Source organism: Girardinichthys multiradiatus, chromosome 5, assembly GCF_021462225.1.
Source record: "Girardinichthys multiradiatus isolate DD_20200921_A chromosome 5, DD_fGirMul_XY1, whole genome shotgun sequence".
Taxonomy (NCBI): domain Eukaryota; kingdom Metazoa; phylum Chordata; class Actinopteri; order Cyprinodontiformes; family Goodeidae; genus Girardinichthys; species Girardinichthys multiradiatus.
Genome location: NC_061798.1, coordinates 35862667 through 35878898, shown reverse-complemented (window position 1 = coordinate 35878898; position 16232 = coordinate 35862667). Strand labels below are relative to the sequence as shown.

The 16232-nt window shown below is 37.9% G+C and overlaps 1 protein-coding gene across 1 annotated transcript in view; it reads left to right on the top strand.

Moving 5' to 3' along the window:
• The window catches only part of LOC124868322 (complement C3-like), a 34611-nt gene that overhangs the window by 11452 nt on the left and 6927 nt on the right, over positions 1-16232 (top strand). Inside the window, exons 15-39 of the mRNA XM_047365467.1 lie at positions 60-275; positions 402-602; positions 1094-1246; positions 1407-1536; positions 2018-2086; positions 3585-3878; positions 4221-4473; positions 5334-5419; positions 5682-5821; positions 5901-6110; positions 6286-6346; positions 7379-7462; positions 7562-7765; positions 8400-8475; positions 8845-9007; positions 9895-10002; positions 10926-11076; positions 11442-11605; positions 12419-12574; positions 12694-12753; positions 13427-13517; positions 13698-13749; positions 14474-14561; positions 14728-14817; positions 15101-15206. Coding sequence (XP_047221423.1) covers positions 60-275; positions 402-602; positions 1094-1246; positions 1407-1536; positions 2018-2086; positions 3585-3878; positions 4221-4473; positions 5334-5419; positions 5682-5821; positions 5901-6110; positions 6286-6346; positions 7379-7462; positions 7562-7765; positions 8400-8475; positions 8845-9007; positions 9895-10002; positions 10926-11076; positions 11442-11605; positions 12419-12574; positions 12694-12753; positions 13427-13517; positions 13698-13749; positions 14474-14561; positions 14728-14817; positions 15101-15206 — 3406 coding nt within the window. The remainder of the gene's footprint in view (positions 1-59; positions 276-401; positions 603-1093; positions 1247-1406; positions 1537-2017; positions 2087-3584; positions 3879-4220; positions 4474-5333; positions 5420-5681; positions 5822-5900; positions 6111-6285; positions 6347-7378; positions 7463-7561; positions 7766-8399; positions 8476-8844; positions 9008-9894; positions 10003-10925; positions 11077-11441; positions 11606-12418; positions 12575-12693; positions 12754-13426; positions 13518-13697; positions 13750-14473; positions 14562-14727; positions 14818-15100; positions 15207-16232) is intronic.

Genomic DNA, 16232 nt, shown 5'->3' with positions numbered 1-16232 from the left:
TAAACAGGTAAAAAATTGAAAAACAGAACTGTAATTTTATTTATTTATTTGCTCTCAAGGCTGAGACAGCACAGGCTGACCTGAGACCAGATCAGCAGGCCAAACAGCAGGTTACTGTTCATCCATACATGACCTTTAATCAGGGCCAGCAGAACTACCTCTACATTTCCACAGGAACCAACACAGTGTCTGTAGGAGAGAGACTAACCCTGCAGTTCTCCGCCTCTGTATCTGACCAGTCCCACAGAGAATTCATCAAACAGATCACCTACCTGGTGAGATAAAGACAAACGTTGCCAACGAAAATTTTTCCTGTACAATGACTTATAAAAGTAGTGCAACAAACAGAAGTCAAATCTACTGTATTTAAACTTATGAATATGTTTCCCCAAATCGCGGAGGTGGTGAATAAGGGTCAAATCATAAGCGCTGAGCGTGAAGATGTGGCGAGTCAGATGGTGACCAGCGTTGGGTTGTTGGTAACAACAGAGATGATGCCATCGTTTCGGGTCGTGGCGTTCTACAGTATTCCCTGGATAGGGCAGGAGGAGCTGGTTTCGGACTCAGTCTGGATAGATGTGGTGGACAACTGTGTTGGAGGGGTGAGTGTTTAGGTTGTTCTCAGTGGTGACAAGAGCTGTAAAACCTTAGATTCATGCAGGGAGTTTTAAAAATTACATGTGGTTTGGCTGTGTATGGTTTACATGTACTTTTCCCCTTTACTATTGTAAAACTATTAAGGATACTTTAAAATGTCAAGTTAAATAGTTAGGCGTTGAGCTGGCCAGCATCAGGATGCTTCTGCTGGAACCACTCTGCATTTAAAGATTGGCTTTACAACAGTCTAGAAATTAAAATCTCTTACAATAAGTACAAACTGAAAGATGTGCTGTTTTAGAAAATGTTCCTATAAGGAACTTCTGCAACTATTTTTTGTATTTAAATAGCAGAAAGTACAGAGAGATAGCTAAAAAATGTTGCTCAATTGTTTTGACAGATGTTTGGACTAATCATTTATTAAAATGTTGTGAAAATGTTATTTCCTATAGTTTTATTTAGAATTTTGTTGGTCTTTTTGTTTTGTTTTTTGTAGCTAAAAGTTATACCAGACGCCGTACGTCAACAATATACACCTGGGAAAAACTTTCGCTTCCAGATCCAAGGCGACCCAGGGGCCAGGGTCAGCCTGGTGGCTGTGGACAATGCTGTGTACCTCCTCAACGGGGACCGACTGACACAGAGAAAGGCATGTCTTTATTTATATTTAGTTATAAAATCTGGGGAAAAATGAACATCATACTTACATTTGGAATATGCTATGGTGTTACGAGGCAGCAGGTTATAAAAAAAATTTATTAATCCATATGAACCTTTTGGCCTTTTTCTCAACCGAATACTGTGTTCAGATTTGGGACGTTGTGGAGCACGGAGACATCGGCTGCACCAGAGGAGGAGGTCGAGATGCAAAAGGAGTGTTTACTGATGCCGGACTTCTTTATTCCTCCAGCAGTGGAGTCAGAACCCTAACCCGACAGGGTATTTGCAAACATCAATTCTGTTATAGAATTAGGAGAATTACAGATCTCAACTAGAAGAATTACATTACTTTGCACATTTGGTTTAGAAGTTTTTTTTTTACCATAAGAGGATACATTTCTCTTTTAACAAGATTCGAGAATGGTTTCAACCTCACAAAATACATCAAATACAAAGAAGAAAGGCCTCAACTGTTTTGTTTAGCTCCTTCCTTGTTACTATTACTTTTTTACCTATTCAGAATATAACATCAGCTTTACTGAAAGAACTGATGAGTAACAGTAGCTGCTTTGATTTCTTTTTTTTTTTTGCCCTAAGAGCATCTGAGAGCAGGTTTGTTTTATATGTATTTCCTGAAAGTGAAGCTTCCTCATGGGTGGTTTTGTTTTAAAAAGTTACTAATAAGCACATAGAATAATAGTGCCTGAAAACATGCTCAAAAAATATTCCGACTTCACGTCTCCAACGTTTTGTTTTTCAGCCCTACAGTGTCCAGGCAGTGCCAGAAGGAGGCGCTCTGCTGAACTCGTCCAACGAAAAGCACGGCTGGGTGAGTAACAGAAAAGATGTAATATGTCAATGACTCTTATGTGTGATTCCTGCTCCCCTTTCACTTGTGTACTGTAAGTAATGTAAGAGTATGCGTTTGTGATTTAATGAGGACATTTGTTAAATCATGTGGATAAACTGATTAATTGATTTATTGATTTGTGTTTAGTATGAAACTGTGTTGTCTTCCATAAGATTTACAGGTCTCTTTAGTACTTCTTAGCTTGAAATGCAAAGATGTAAATTTCTTTGACCAGCTTGTATTCTCACATATATATATTTTGTCCAGGTAAAAAGTCTCATTGAAATCAAAATCTCTTTTTGAGTCGGGACCACATGTGACGTGAATACACTACTGTTCTCTGATTGGCCATGGAACCAGGAGAAATTTTAAGGTTTTCGAGGAGGTAGTGCAGGGACAAGTTAATAAAACTCAAGTGCGACCACAATAATATTAAGGACCACAATGACAGAAGCAAGTGAAACTGGATTGGGTCACATGGGAGGAAGACCCCATTGAATCCATGGAGAACGATTATCTGAAATACAACCTAAATCTAACTTCACCACAGTCAAAAGTCCATGGTTTTGCACTTTAAAGTCCTTGTTATTACCATAGCTGAGACAAAAACTTCCTCATAATGTCCAAAATTTTAACTCCTTCAATCAAATTTTGGAGCATTACCAGTGCAGACATTGGTGTCTCTCCTCTCTGCTTCTCCTGCCACACACAGTAATGTCAACTGCGGCACAGCGGACTACAATGATGGCTGGAGGTGGGACGTCAAGCCAAAACGCCAGAAGTCAGTGGGTCCATGGAAACACAACAGGTTCCATGCCGAGTAGAATGAGACTGCATGAAGTTGAGCCAAGCTAGCTGAATAGAGCCAATGAAAAAAGGCCATTAGTGACTGGGCTGAGACCTGAGGCAATCATTAGTATACAGGGTAAAGAGGAAAGATGTACGAGGTGAAGAGGACAGAATTCAATTTTACTCGTTGTGACTGGTTAGAAAAGCAAGATTGGTTCCAGTTAATTAAACAGACATTCACATCCAGCTGAACAATTTTGTCAAGGAAAATATGTGACTGAGGTAAAAGGAAACCAAACTAAAATCAACAAAAAGCAACCTTGCATATTCAGCAGGATGTTTCAAGTGCTTTAAAGCAAGTTGTGTTACTGTTAAAACTGGATCACTTGTACAGCGTGTTTTATTTTTTGTATGCCAGTAGAAGATGGTTGAGGTATGGTTCCACCTCTATCCATAACAACTGAACAATAATTACAGCTTTTTCATGATAGAACAGTTTATGCAAATGTTGCTGTTTGATGTGGTACTTTACAGTCACCTCTAGTGGTGCACCATCTGCCAATACCTCCTCCGGTATAAATATTTTGTGAATAAAGTACCCGCTATTAGGGAGATGTCATAGTGAATGTATAAATAATAGGTTCTAATTTCCCTATTTGTTTCCTATCACCCATCCCTTTATTTTCAGAGAGTCACTATAAGGAGAAGCTGCAGCGCCGCTGCTGTAAAGACGGCCTCAAGGACATTCCAATGCCGTACTCCTGCACCCGGCGCTCCCTCTACATCACTGAGGGGCCAGAATGCATCCTGGCTTTCCGCTACTGTTGCGCCACTTACAGGGACCAGGTCTTCAACACAGAGATTCCCACCACACCCCCACCCATGACCACCGCTCCTCCAACTACCACTCTTCCACCGATGCCCAATGTGAGACCGGGATTAGCTTCAAGACCGACTACAGTTCTCAGAAAGAACATGTTCGGTAAAAACTCAACCTCAACTTTTTGAATTTTGTTTCATTTTAAGTTTTTGGTTGTGTAGTTAGTTTGTGAAAATCATACCTAACTAATTACATATTAAAATCTTATGTAAGGTCATTGTGATTCCCATTGCTGTTAAATAATTTCACAGTGCAACAATTTCAAAAGAAAAAAGAGGTTATAACACAAAAAGTCTTATAACCTAATAGTAAAATGTTTTCTGATTATCAGAATTTCTTCATGAAAAAAAAACTTTGCCTCTCCAACTGTTCAAATATCATTTGTGTGCAGGTGTTTGTTTTTTTCTGATTTATCAAGCATAAATTATTAATTATTTGAAACAGAATGGAATTCGCACCGGACGGTGTCCTTTGTACGAACTCCACAAGCTAGACCAGGTATAGCCTATTCAAATGCAGACATAGTGACACCAGTACATGCTGAAGCACATTTTTCGAGGATGATTCCAACTATGGAGGAGGATGAAGAAGAAGACTTGGAGTACATGGATGAGACTGAGGTCTATCTTCGTTCCAAGTTCTACGAGTCCTGGTTGTGGATGGATGTGAGCTTGCCGAGCGAGACAGACAAAGACGGGTGAGTGAAAACAGCTGCTACATCTGAACAATAAGCTTCTAAGGAACATATTATCTCATCTTACACATTGAATTGCTCTCTCTTTAGATTTATTTTACAATTGTACATTTCATTGATTCCTTTGCACTAAGTTTGTTGTTGCGACAGCATGGCTTCAAAAGTAGGACAGAAAACTTTGAAGTGATACAAAAAACAAGTTTGATTTCAATACAGAACATAATGCTTAACACACAACAGATTGGATTTACTTTCTTTTAAATATCTACTTTGTCAACAAAACCATCAACAACCTTTATTGAGGGGTTCACGATGGTCAGACTAATAAATGACAGGTCAAGCAGTTACTACAAAAAAAACAAAAAATTTGAAAGAAGGATTCCCTTATCAAGCATTTCAAAGTGACATCCTAATGTATTTATTTACCAGACATCATGCAAAATACAATATTACTTTACAAGAACAACTTTTAAGCTACAGGGAAATGTGTGTGTCTGTTGTGTCTTAGGCTTATTTAAAGGGCAAAGTGCTACTTGTAGAGCACACAAAGACATTCAACAAGACAGTTTTTACTGGATTGGTTTACTCTATACCTCCAGGTAAATGTTCCAGGATAAATTTGGAAAAAGAGTATTTCCGTCCGTCCATCCATCTGAGTTTATGATTTGGTTACAGCTTAGTTGAAAGGTTTTATATAATTTTTTTTTAATGACCCAATTACATTTATGGAAAGAAAAATTTGATACCACAGTATTGTCCTGTGGCGCTTTATGTTGTACTACATACTATGTTTAGGTGTCTGCATGCAAAATTCCTTGTTTTGTGTCTGCTGGACATAATGAAGCTATAAATTTGATCAACAGGTTGGCATTGAAAAATATGGAAAATCCTTTACCTGATAGCATCACAGAGTGGGGAGTTTTAGCCATCAGTGCATCACCTCAAACAGGTACAGCTGGTGGAGTGTGAGGCAGGAAATACACTCCACCTTAAATAATATCTGGACTGCTGGCTTTTGGACTACTGTATAAATAATTGCTTAATTTCCCCCCTGCTAAAGCTGAATAAATGAAAAGGTAACAGTAGCTTATTTAATTTTTAAAGCAGAAATGGATATAAGTATAAAGGCAGACAAAATTGTCAACACTTCACAAAAGCTCAGGTGATGGTACATAAAACTGATTCTTGATCACCATCTGACTGAACTGTAGGTTTCTGTGTTGCGGAGCCATACAATTTCAAAACTTGGAAGCATTTCTTTGTCGACCTAAAGCTCCCATACTCTGTGGCGAGGAACGAACAGGTGGAGGTAAAAGCTGTTGTCCACAACTATGGCTACGACGAGATGCATGTAAGAGAATCCCATTAATTTTCCTTTTATTCTGACATCTTTGAAGTCACTCATCTTCCCCTGACCTCTTTCTGTTTAGGTTAGGGTGGTGCTGATGAAGACAGAAGGCATGTGCAGCGTCGCTTTCAAGGAAAGACACACCCAAGAAGTGACACTGCCGGCGGGCTCTTCTGTGGCGGTGCCTTACACCATTGTACCACTGGTGGTGGGCAAACTTCCATTGGAAGTAATGGTGGTTGGCAGAGACCTGACTGGGGGTGACCGCATCCAGAAATTTCTGCGAGTAGTGGTGAGTCACTAAACTTTCAACTGAATTTGACTGAAATCTTAGATTGTCGTTGTTGTGAAATAATGGTATATAATTAAACTGAGCTATACTCAATTCTTTCTGACTTTGCAAATATCTTGGTTTGCAACTAGATTTTAATTATGTTTGTGTAATAAACTACTCATGACCCAAACAGCTGGACGGAGTACAGAAGACTGAAGTTTGGAGTACAGTGTTGAATCCGTCTACTCAAGGAGGCATGTAGTTTTATCTTCTATATGTTTCGAGCACATTTCAAGATGCTACACCTGTAGGATGGCAGACTCCTTGGTAACCACATAGTTTTAAAAGACACATCATAGTGTTTACAACTGTTTCCTCTCAGGTGTGTTCAGGCTTGTAGCTTGTGATAGTATATTCATTTCCATGTGTGAAAGAGAGAGATATGCAAAATAAAAAAAGGGTAAATACAACAAAGTCGGCACAAGGCAGCTCAAAGTTGCCAAAGAGTAATGACATTACATATGGAGGCCAAACTCGGGGTTCATTGAGAGTAAAGCTTGAATGTGAGCTCATAAAGGAAAGATTTAAGTGGTGATTTAATCGTTGAGAAGGAGAAAGTTGAGAGAAATGATCAGAGGACAGGTAGGCTCGGAGACCTACCTGTCTGGCCCCCTATACAGGTATTTAAAAGCACTCTTTTGTGACCCTGTTAAAGTCTAATTCACCACTGTCGTGAATGACTGTAATTAAAAACTTCAATTTATGACAGTATTCAGATTGATGTTGTAATTTCTGCAATTGTTTACAATTTCTGTTCTAACACATTTCTTACCTGATAATTTTTTTATTCACTGAAACCACGCAGTGAGTGTCACCTCTGGCTGTTGACCCCATGCTTTGTAGCCAATGATTCACCACACTTCTGTTCAAAATATGTCGAAGGAAGATCTTTTTACACTCCGGTAGAAATTCATTCTGTGTTTATGATCAGCGAATGTGCAGTTACGGATGCTACATCGTCGTCTATAAATGGAAGTACATATCTGATTTTGAGGGAGCGGCCCTAAAGACTGGTTTTAAATTAACTCTTTATTTGTTATTTATTTGTTTTATACTTGCTAAATATTTAGGTTTTCTGTGTCTAAAATATGATTTTTCTTTCATAGTGTGCAACTTTAGAGTCAACTTTGGATTTAGTGTTTGGTTAAAGTTTAAATTTGGAAGTTGTAAAGATTTTTTTCTTCTTAAACTTCAATGTTTGATTGATGTTGCTCCATGTACTATAGGAACTCAGACTATTCGCATTGGCAAGGTTGAACTGGAGTCAGTCGTGCCAAACTCTGTGCCAGAAACCTTCATTAATGTCAGAGGTGAGTCACCAACCTATCAAGCAGGAACAGCAATTTAAAAATAATATCATAGAGGAACAGACGATTCCTGATTGTTTCTCCTGTAATGTTTCTTTCCAGGTAATGTTTTAGCAGACAGCATCGATAACTCTATCAGCGAAGACTCACTTGCGTCTCTGATCCAAATGCCTGGTGGTTGCGTGGAGCAGAACCTGGCCTCTATCACTCTGCCGCTTATTGCCACTCTCTATCTGGACCGAACCAACAACTGGGAGAGTGTAGGGGTGGATCGCAGGGCTGAGGCTCTCCGATACATCAGGAGAGGTTAGACAGTGATGAAGTGGATATTAAGCAAATTGTTGCTATACAGTAAACACATTCATACAAGGAGGCTTTGATGATTAGTAGTTCCACAAGGATACATTGAGCAGTCAGTTAACATATTTGGCACTTGAGGATGACTTGATCAAGTAATAATTTAAAGGACAAATAGATTACTTAAATAAACACACAAGTAATGGTTATACTGATGTATTGAATGATATATGGAATAATAATGAGAGCAGTAATGCCAAATCATTACGGACTTGACATTTTAAACAGTCTTTAGCGCCTTAGATTGGCGATTAGCACAGTTAGCATTACTGAAAGCATAAATTTGGGTATGTATTCCCTGAAGAATATAGATTCTTACTTTAACTTTGGGATATTGAAAAGCTACCAACATTTCCAAATTACAAAAGTTACTTGTCAGACTTATTAAAAGCTCAACAATCTAAAAACAGAGCATAGTTGCCTTTTAAATAACTTCTTACATCTTTAGGCTTCCATTGATTACATGTAACACCTCACTGATATGGGAAAAATTTACTTTTTTATTTTTTTCCGGCACCTGAAAGTTGAAATATTTCACTCTGTTGCATTTGATCCATCTAATATTTTCTGACTTGTTTCTTAGGCTATGAGAACCAGTTGGCATACAGGAAGAGTGATGGCTCATACCCCCCCTACAGGAGTCAAGGAGCAAGTACATGGTAATTCTAAAATGTTACATTTTTACATTTGAAGAAAAATCACAAATATAGGTTATTAGAAATGCACCAGTTTTCTTGCTGATTTTCAATCACCAGTTTTAATAAAGCTTTCACCTGGTAATTCCAATTTCTCTTTAAGGACTGCATCATAATAGGATAAAACATAAAAGCATAAAATATTTTTTCCAGCTTTCCTGCCACGGGTTGTTGTTAATTATTTATAGTAGGAGCAGAGACTGTGTCATATCATGTGTAAGAGGAGTTACAAATATAGTTAAACACTTTTGAAACTAGTCCATTAAATCCTTGGGTTAAAAGATTTTCTGAACCTCCGTCCAGATGTGGGCTCATTTCAATTTCAATTTGCAGGATCACAGCGTACGTCATCAAAGTGTTCTCCATGGCTCACTCGATCATTAGTATCAACCAGCAACAACTGTGCGACCCTCTGCTCTATCTGGTGAAAAACAAACTCAGACGTTTTAAAGGGGCGTACAAGGAGGACAACCCAGTTTATTCCACAACAATGACTGTGAGACACTTCCAAGAACACACACTATGGTGTTTGCATACTTACTGCAGATTGTCAGTTTTTCTTAACTTGCCCGTTTCTTTAATTTCTTCTATAAATTGTTAAACTAACATATTAACTGACTTTATGCACTAGACCAACCACACTTATTAAAGCCCCACTCCAAGACATGGGATTATTTTGTTCTATATTAACTTTGCTATGTGTTTTTTTTATCTTTGCATGCCATTACAAAGTTCACAGATAACTCACCAATATGTGATGATCAATTAATTGTGAGAATTTAAGCATTAATATAACTGTTGTTGTCATAACTGTTGTTTTTGAGTAAATTAGACAGTGAAGATTTGATCATTTAAATAGGTTACAAGTCCCAACAGTTATGACTGATTATTTTGACCAAATGCAAGGAAAGCTCCTGGCTTAGGAAAATTAGATACAAAATAATGAGTTCAAATGATATAATTGAGGTTGTCAGGGCTTTTGCTTTTATGTTTTTGGCTTCTGCAACAGACTAAAAACTGAAATATTTAAAAGAAAGTAAAGAAAGTACAATAATATAATAACACATTCAACAATAATTGTTAATCATGTTATCAGTTAAATCGATTGTCTATTTGCAAAAGCATATTTAGGTTCTATTAGAATTTAATGTGAAATTATGAGTCATTTTTGATAAATGCTATTTAAATCTAAAGACTTGTTGGAAAACAGTAACTTAAAAACAGAAAGTGTTCAAAAGCAGGGTAAGAGAAGAAATGTAAATATTACAACAAAACGAACCCCCCGAATATTCGGATAAGTCAACAAACCTTTTATGTCCACATCTCAAAGCATTCAAGTTTTAATTATTTTCCTAAATCCCATTTTCCTGTCTCATTCTGCAGGGCGGTCTGCGTGGTGATGACCCAGAAATAACTCTGACAGCCTTTGTCCACATTGCAGTTGCTGAAGCTGGGAAAACATGGATCAACTGTGGTGGCTCTGATATAGAGGTAATTTAGACACACAAATATATATTTTTTATTGTCTTTTTAACTGCCTTGTTTTTAATTTCAAAATTTTTGGGGTAGTTTTTAAGTGAAGCACAGAGCTATCCTAATGGCCTAAAGCACACGTGTGGCATGCAAAATTCTTTTTTATCTGAAAAAGTGATTTTTAAATAAATACATTATTATTATTATTATTATTATTATTATGGGATTAGTTTGGGATTTCGTTTGGGATTTTGTTTTATAACCTTACTGTGCTTTTATGTCCTCCATATCTAATCCCTGACCTGTCTGGTGCGTTCCTTGATCTTCATGATGTTGTTTATTCACTAATGTTCTCTAATCAAACCCTCTTAAGTCTTCACAGAACAGCTAGATTCATATTTACATTAAATTACACACAGAGGTGAACTCTACTTACCAAAAAGGTGACTTCTAGAGGGAACCACCACACTGACAAGCCTAGACACTGAGTTGCTGCCTTGTTAATGTCTGATTCACTATTTGTGCTAACAAGCTATTGAACTGATGTACCTAATGAAGTGGCTGATGAGTGTAGTTTGAAGGTTTACCTTAAAAAGGTTTTAACATTTTTTGATAAATCCTAAAACACTTTGTAAACTATAATGCATCAGTAAAGATGAAAAAAGACAGACTTTTTACATACCTCTTAAGAACAACAGAAAATCAGCTGCACACTGATCCACCATCGCATTCATTCATATCTGCCAAGAAAAGTGACCTAAATCAAAAAATTCCTGTAGAATATTGTTTTGGTTGATCTCAGCAGACCGCATGTTCACTCCCAAACTGGTTCAAACCTCCTTCGTATTACTGATAAATAGATTCCCCCAGACTCATAAGAGGTTCTTTATTGTGAGGTAAATTATCAGCAGTCTGTAATGTCACATTCCTATCTGCTGTAGCTGGCTATCACCTGGACTACCCAGTTCCTGAGAAATGCCCTGCAGACCCGTGGAAGGAGGCCGTACACGGTGGCCATCACCTCCTATGCTCTGGCTCTGCAGGGAACACATAACGACCTTCATCTGTCATTACTTGAAGCAGCATCTCAAGGTATTTCATAGGTTCTGCTTCATGTGCAAATGATGGTGCTTTCATCAGGCTAATTGATTATCCTTCCTTTGACCTTCATGCTTAAAAACTACTGAATCCCCTGCCATCTTTTAACCATTTGAGCACAAATTTTCTCTTCCATTATGTTGTTTCAATCAGTACTTTTCTGCACAAGTCGAATTTCTAATTCTTAAGCAAAAAGTTAAGGGAGCTAATATATCAGCTATTTATTTCCTTCTTTGTTGTAGGAAATGCAGCATGTTTATACATCCTCTCCTGCAGCTTTTTATAAAGCAGAAACATTAGTCACTGCAGATGCATCACTATAACCATCAGGCCTGTCTATCTTCTGCTCACTCATTTAGACAGGAGCCACTGGCCTGACAAGGAAAACCACTTGTTCACGCTGGAAGCAACCGGCTATGCTTTGCTCGCTCTGATAAAGTTGGGACGCATGGAGGATGCCGCAGCACCCTTCAAGTGGCTCAACAGTCAGAGAAGAAGAGGAGGAGGCTTCGGCTCAACTCAGGTACCAAAGTCTAGTCACATGTTATTTCCTCATAATATACTGATATATACCTAATATATTATATAGTATATTAAAGGGGAATAATATATACATTAACAAAGTGTAAAGTTATGCCCAAAATGATTAATACCCCTACCAGATTTTGACTTAAAGTAATCTTTAAAGTTTACCAACATGTTTTTTCTGACTGGAAATAATATTGATGCCTCGGAGTGTCCCACTCAGCAGGGTCCGAACTTGAGTCTGGTGGAGAATCTGTGGGACGAGCTAAAGAGTTGTGTGGAGACTTTTAACCTATCAACAACAATAAATGATCAAAATGCCAGAGGAAGCATGGAAAAAGCTGCTCAGCTCAGCAATTATAAGACATGCCATTTTTAAAATCAAATTTAAATGAAAATAAATGGATTCCTCTTTTATAATGTTGTGTTATCTTGTGACTGATACTTGTGTAATTTCCTATCACAAACAAACTTCTTGGTTGAATGAAAATAATTTTAAATCTAAATAATTTTGGTTTAACTGTATAAAGCTGATAAATACTTATTGGCATTCCATTTTGTTTATTCTATTTACCACAAATCAAAAATTGCATTTAATTATTGATTCAGCTGAATATTTTATACCATTTGTCACATGACATGGTGTGCAGAATAAAAAGTTGGTCAGTCATTTTCTACCGCTTATTCCATAGTGGGTCGCAGGGGAGCTGGTGCCTATCTCCAGCAGTCTATGGGCGAGAGGCAGGGTATTTTTTAATATTTTGTGGCAGCACCTTTTGTAGACACTATTTTCCTCTCTTTGCTCCTGCAGTCCACTATGGTTGTGCTCCAGGCTCTGTCAGAATACATGATCAGCCAGCCTCCTCCTGCTGACCTCAGTCTGAAAGTGGACATCAGGATGACGGGACGCAAGGAGATCCGTTACTACTTTAACCCTGACACAGCCTATGTGGCTCGCTCCTCCAAGGTGAGTCATGTAATTACATGATCAAAAAAATAACAACTTTGAACTAATAAAATTAGATTAGAGTTTACAGAACGTTTTATTATTATCTTTAGAGCGCAGTAAAAATTATTTTTGTTTAGTTGCCTGCTGGTATCGACATGGAAGTGGTGGCTCAAGGGAATGGGCAGGGCATACTGGAGGTAAGAACCAATATTTAGGAAGCCAACTTCTTTGTAAGCAAGTGCATCTCAGTAAGAATCCTAAGCCTAAATTCAAAACCATAGTTTAGAGTCATATGATACAAATATTAATTACCCAAAGTGTGATATACAGTATTGCAGGCATTTATTACTATTAATGTTCATAATTATGGCTTACAGCTAATAAAAACTAAAAATGTGAACATTACACAAGACTAGTAATAATTTATTTAGTTAAAAACACTGGTCATATGGCTATAAGACTATAAGACTCGTACCTTTAAATAAAGAAGTGGGATTTAGAGATTGCAGGATAATGGGGATCACTGCTAAGTTGATAACTGTCCAGCTGTCATCAACACGCTCCACGTGCCACATAAGGTCATCGCTAAAGAAGCTGGTGGTTTACAGAGTGCTGTATACAAGCATATTAATGAAAAGTTGAGTGGAAGGAAAAAATGGGGTAGAAAGAGACACACAAGCAACAAAGATATTTAGTGAGATGCACCTGTATATGGAATCCACTATGCAGTGAATTGAACTATTTTGTTTTGGGGTATTAAAAGTATGTGAAAAACCCAATATCCTGTTGCAATATGTTTTACATTCAAAGCATATTTCTTAAAGATGTTTCTTAACTAAATAACTTTTATTACTTAAATTTTCTCTTAAGGTTGTGACTCATTACAACCAGCTACACGAAGTTGAAGAGAAAACACCCTGCAAGCACTTTGAGCTCAGTGTTAATGTTACAGAATCCAGCGGTAACTGAATGCACCACCTCACACATGCAGGCTTTAGGTCTTTTTTAAATTTATTTTACCACACTTAGCTGATCAAAATACAGTTTTAATGACAAATATGAAATGAAATGTTGGAGTGGTTTTTCCCTCAAAAGTTTTGCAATTCTGTATAAAATAGTTTTTGTTTCTGTTTAATACAAGAAAAGCCTTCAGCTGATGTAGAAAAATCCTACCAGATCACCATCAAAGTGAGGTGAGCCTTTCTGATACATGAACAGTATATACACTGAAACATTTGATGTGTCTTTTTTAGAAATAATGCCATACGAAGCTTCAAAAAGTCACCCTTTGCCCTTTTACCCTTTGTTAAAACAACAATTCATCAATGCATGCTTCTATAGGTTATCAAGTGTTTTTTTCTTTTAGCATCGATCTGATAAGATTGTCTTATCCAGTAGATTTTTTTTCTCAGTGTTCTTAGTCCCTTCATGAAATCCTCATCCATCCATACATTGAGTTGCTGGGTTAACACTAGCCAGAAAAAACCAAAGCATCCCTCCATCTCATTCTTGGTGATCCCAAGGTGTTCCCTGACAAAATAAGAGAAGTAGTTCCTCCTGTATGTTCTGTAGCTTCTCTAAATGGGACATGCCTGGAAAACCTTCAAATAGATGGAGGCATTGTGATACCTGAACCAACTTAACTGACTCCTTTTGATGCAGAGCAGCAGCTCTACTCTAAGCTGTCCCCAGATGATAGAGCCTTCACCCTATCTCAAAGAGTGAGCTCAGTCACCCTTCTCCAGTCTCTCTAACCATCTCCCGCTCCATCCTATCGTCAGTCTTGAACGAGGCACTATTACTTGGCTCACTGCGTGAGCAAGAGATTTGAACCCTGACATGAATTAAGCAGCCCACCAATAACAAATATTGATGTTTTTTAACATCTAAAATGTTTTCATTGTCTATCTTTTCCAGGGCTTTGGGACCCATAGATGTCAGAATGGTGGTTCTTGACATCAGTCTCCCCACTGGCTTCACCCCAGAAAACTCAGACCTGGAAATGGTAATATGCCTTGTATGATGGTGATTAAAAAAAGCTATGCAGATTAGAGATGGATACAGAATACAAAAAATACTCCATCTTGTGGTTATTTTGACAAACCGTTCCAACGAATGCTCAGCTCCTTGACACCCAGGGTTATTAACATTTCATATATTTGTTTGTGAAGCTGTCCAACTCGGTGGATCATTACATCAGTAACTTCCAGATCGTAGATAACCTGAGTGACAGAGGGTCCCTGATTATTCACCTGCTCAAGGTAAAATATAAGCCATTCTTTAATTGGAATTAATTGGAATACATCAAATGAGTCTGAGTTCACATTCATTAATTCATTAAAAAAGCTTTAAAAGTGCCTCTATTCTTGTGCATTTGCATTATATTTTAATTGTATTTACTTTTGCTAACAATAATTAACATCAACGTCAAGTCCCTTTCTTTTTAGCACTGAGCAGCAGGCTTGATTGCAATTTCATGTAATGTTTCAAGTTGTTTTCTGTCACACTTAAGATTTGCACTGTTTATTTGTTTATTCCTTTCAGATTTCTCACAAAGAGCCAGAAATCCTTATTTTTAGGCTTCAGCAGAGCTTTAAAGTTGGCCTCCTGCAGCCATCTTCTGTCACTGTTTATGAGTATTACAACCCAGGTAAGTGAATATGAAGATGACATGCTTTAAAAAGATGTAATAGAGTACTTGTATTAGAAACAAATTTCTGTGCCTACAGTGTCCATACCCCCATAATCTCAGCACAATTTGTCATGTTGTCAACCACAAACTGCAAAGAGATGAGTGCACATTTTTATTTGCTACTCACAAAAATGTTAGGGATATTAGGCTTTGAAATGTATTTAAAATCTAAAAGGTCCACGCTACAGTCATATTATATTATAAAAGTAGGGAATTTAAGTAGAAGCATTAAGTAGTGATTTCCTAATTGTAAATGATTTACTGAAACAAAAGCCAACAACAGTGGTGGGTATACCACAACAAAACATGTCATTCCTCATCTATCCATACATTGAGTCGCTGGGTTAACAGGAGCCAGAAAGAAACCAAAGCTCTTTAAATGGGTTATTGTCTCTATAATGTGTCATGTGCCCTTGAGCATCAGTAACAGCTTGACAGCAACGTCTCATGCTGTTCACAAGTCAACTTATTGTCTGCCAAGGCATGGCATCCCTCTCTCCTTGAGGGCGGCTCTCAGGTCATTGAGGTATAGCATTACAAGCCTCTAGAAGGCGACTCAGCTGATCTAAAAGGTTTTCCATGGGATTTAGGCCTGGAGAAATGCAGGTCTCTTCGTTCGAGGTACCACAGTCTCCAGCAGCCGTTACCAAATGATGTGACCTTGATGAACTGGAGCACTGTCATCCATGAAGATGAAATGAGGCCTGTGTTGTTCATGCAGGTGCCAAATGACTGGATTAATGGTATTATTCAGGTGTTATGGGCTTGACACTGTACCATTCATAAAGTGTGGGGCAGTTCTGCACTGACTAGACACACCTGCCCATACTGTAACGCCACCACCACCTCAGGCTCGTCTGGTGACAGCAGTCTTTGATGCATAGCGCTCTCCTTGACGTCTTCAACATTGTTAGCGGCCATCGTTTCTGCTCAGCGTAAATCAACTTTCATCAGAGAACAGCTCTGAGGCCCACTGGTCCTTCA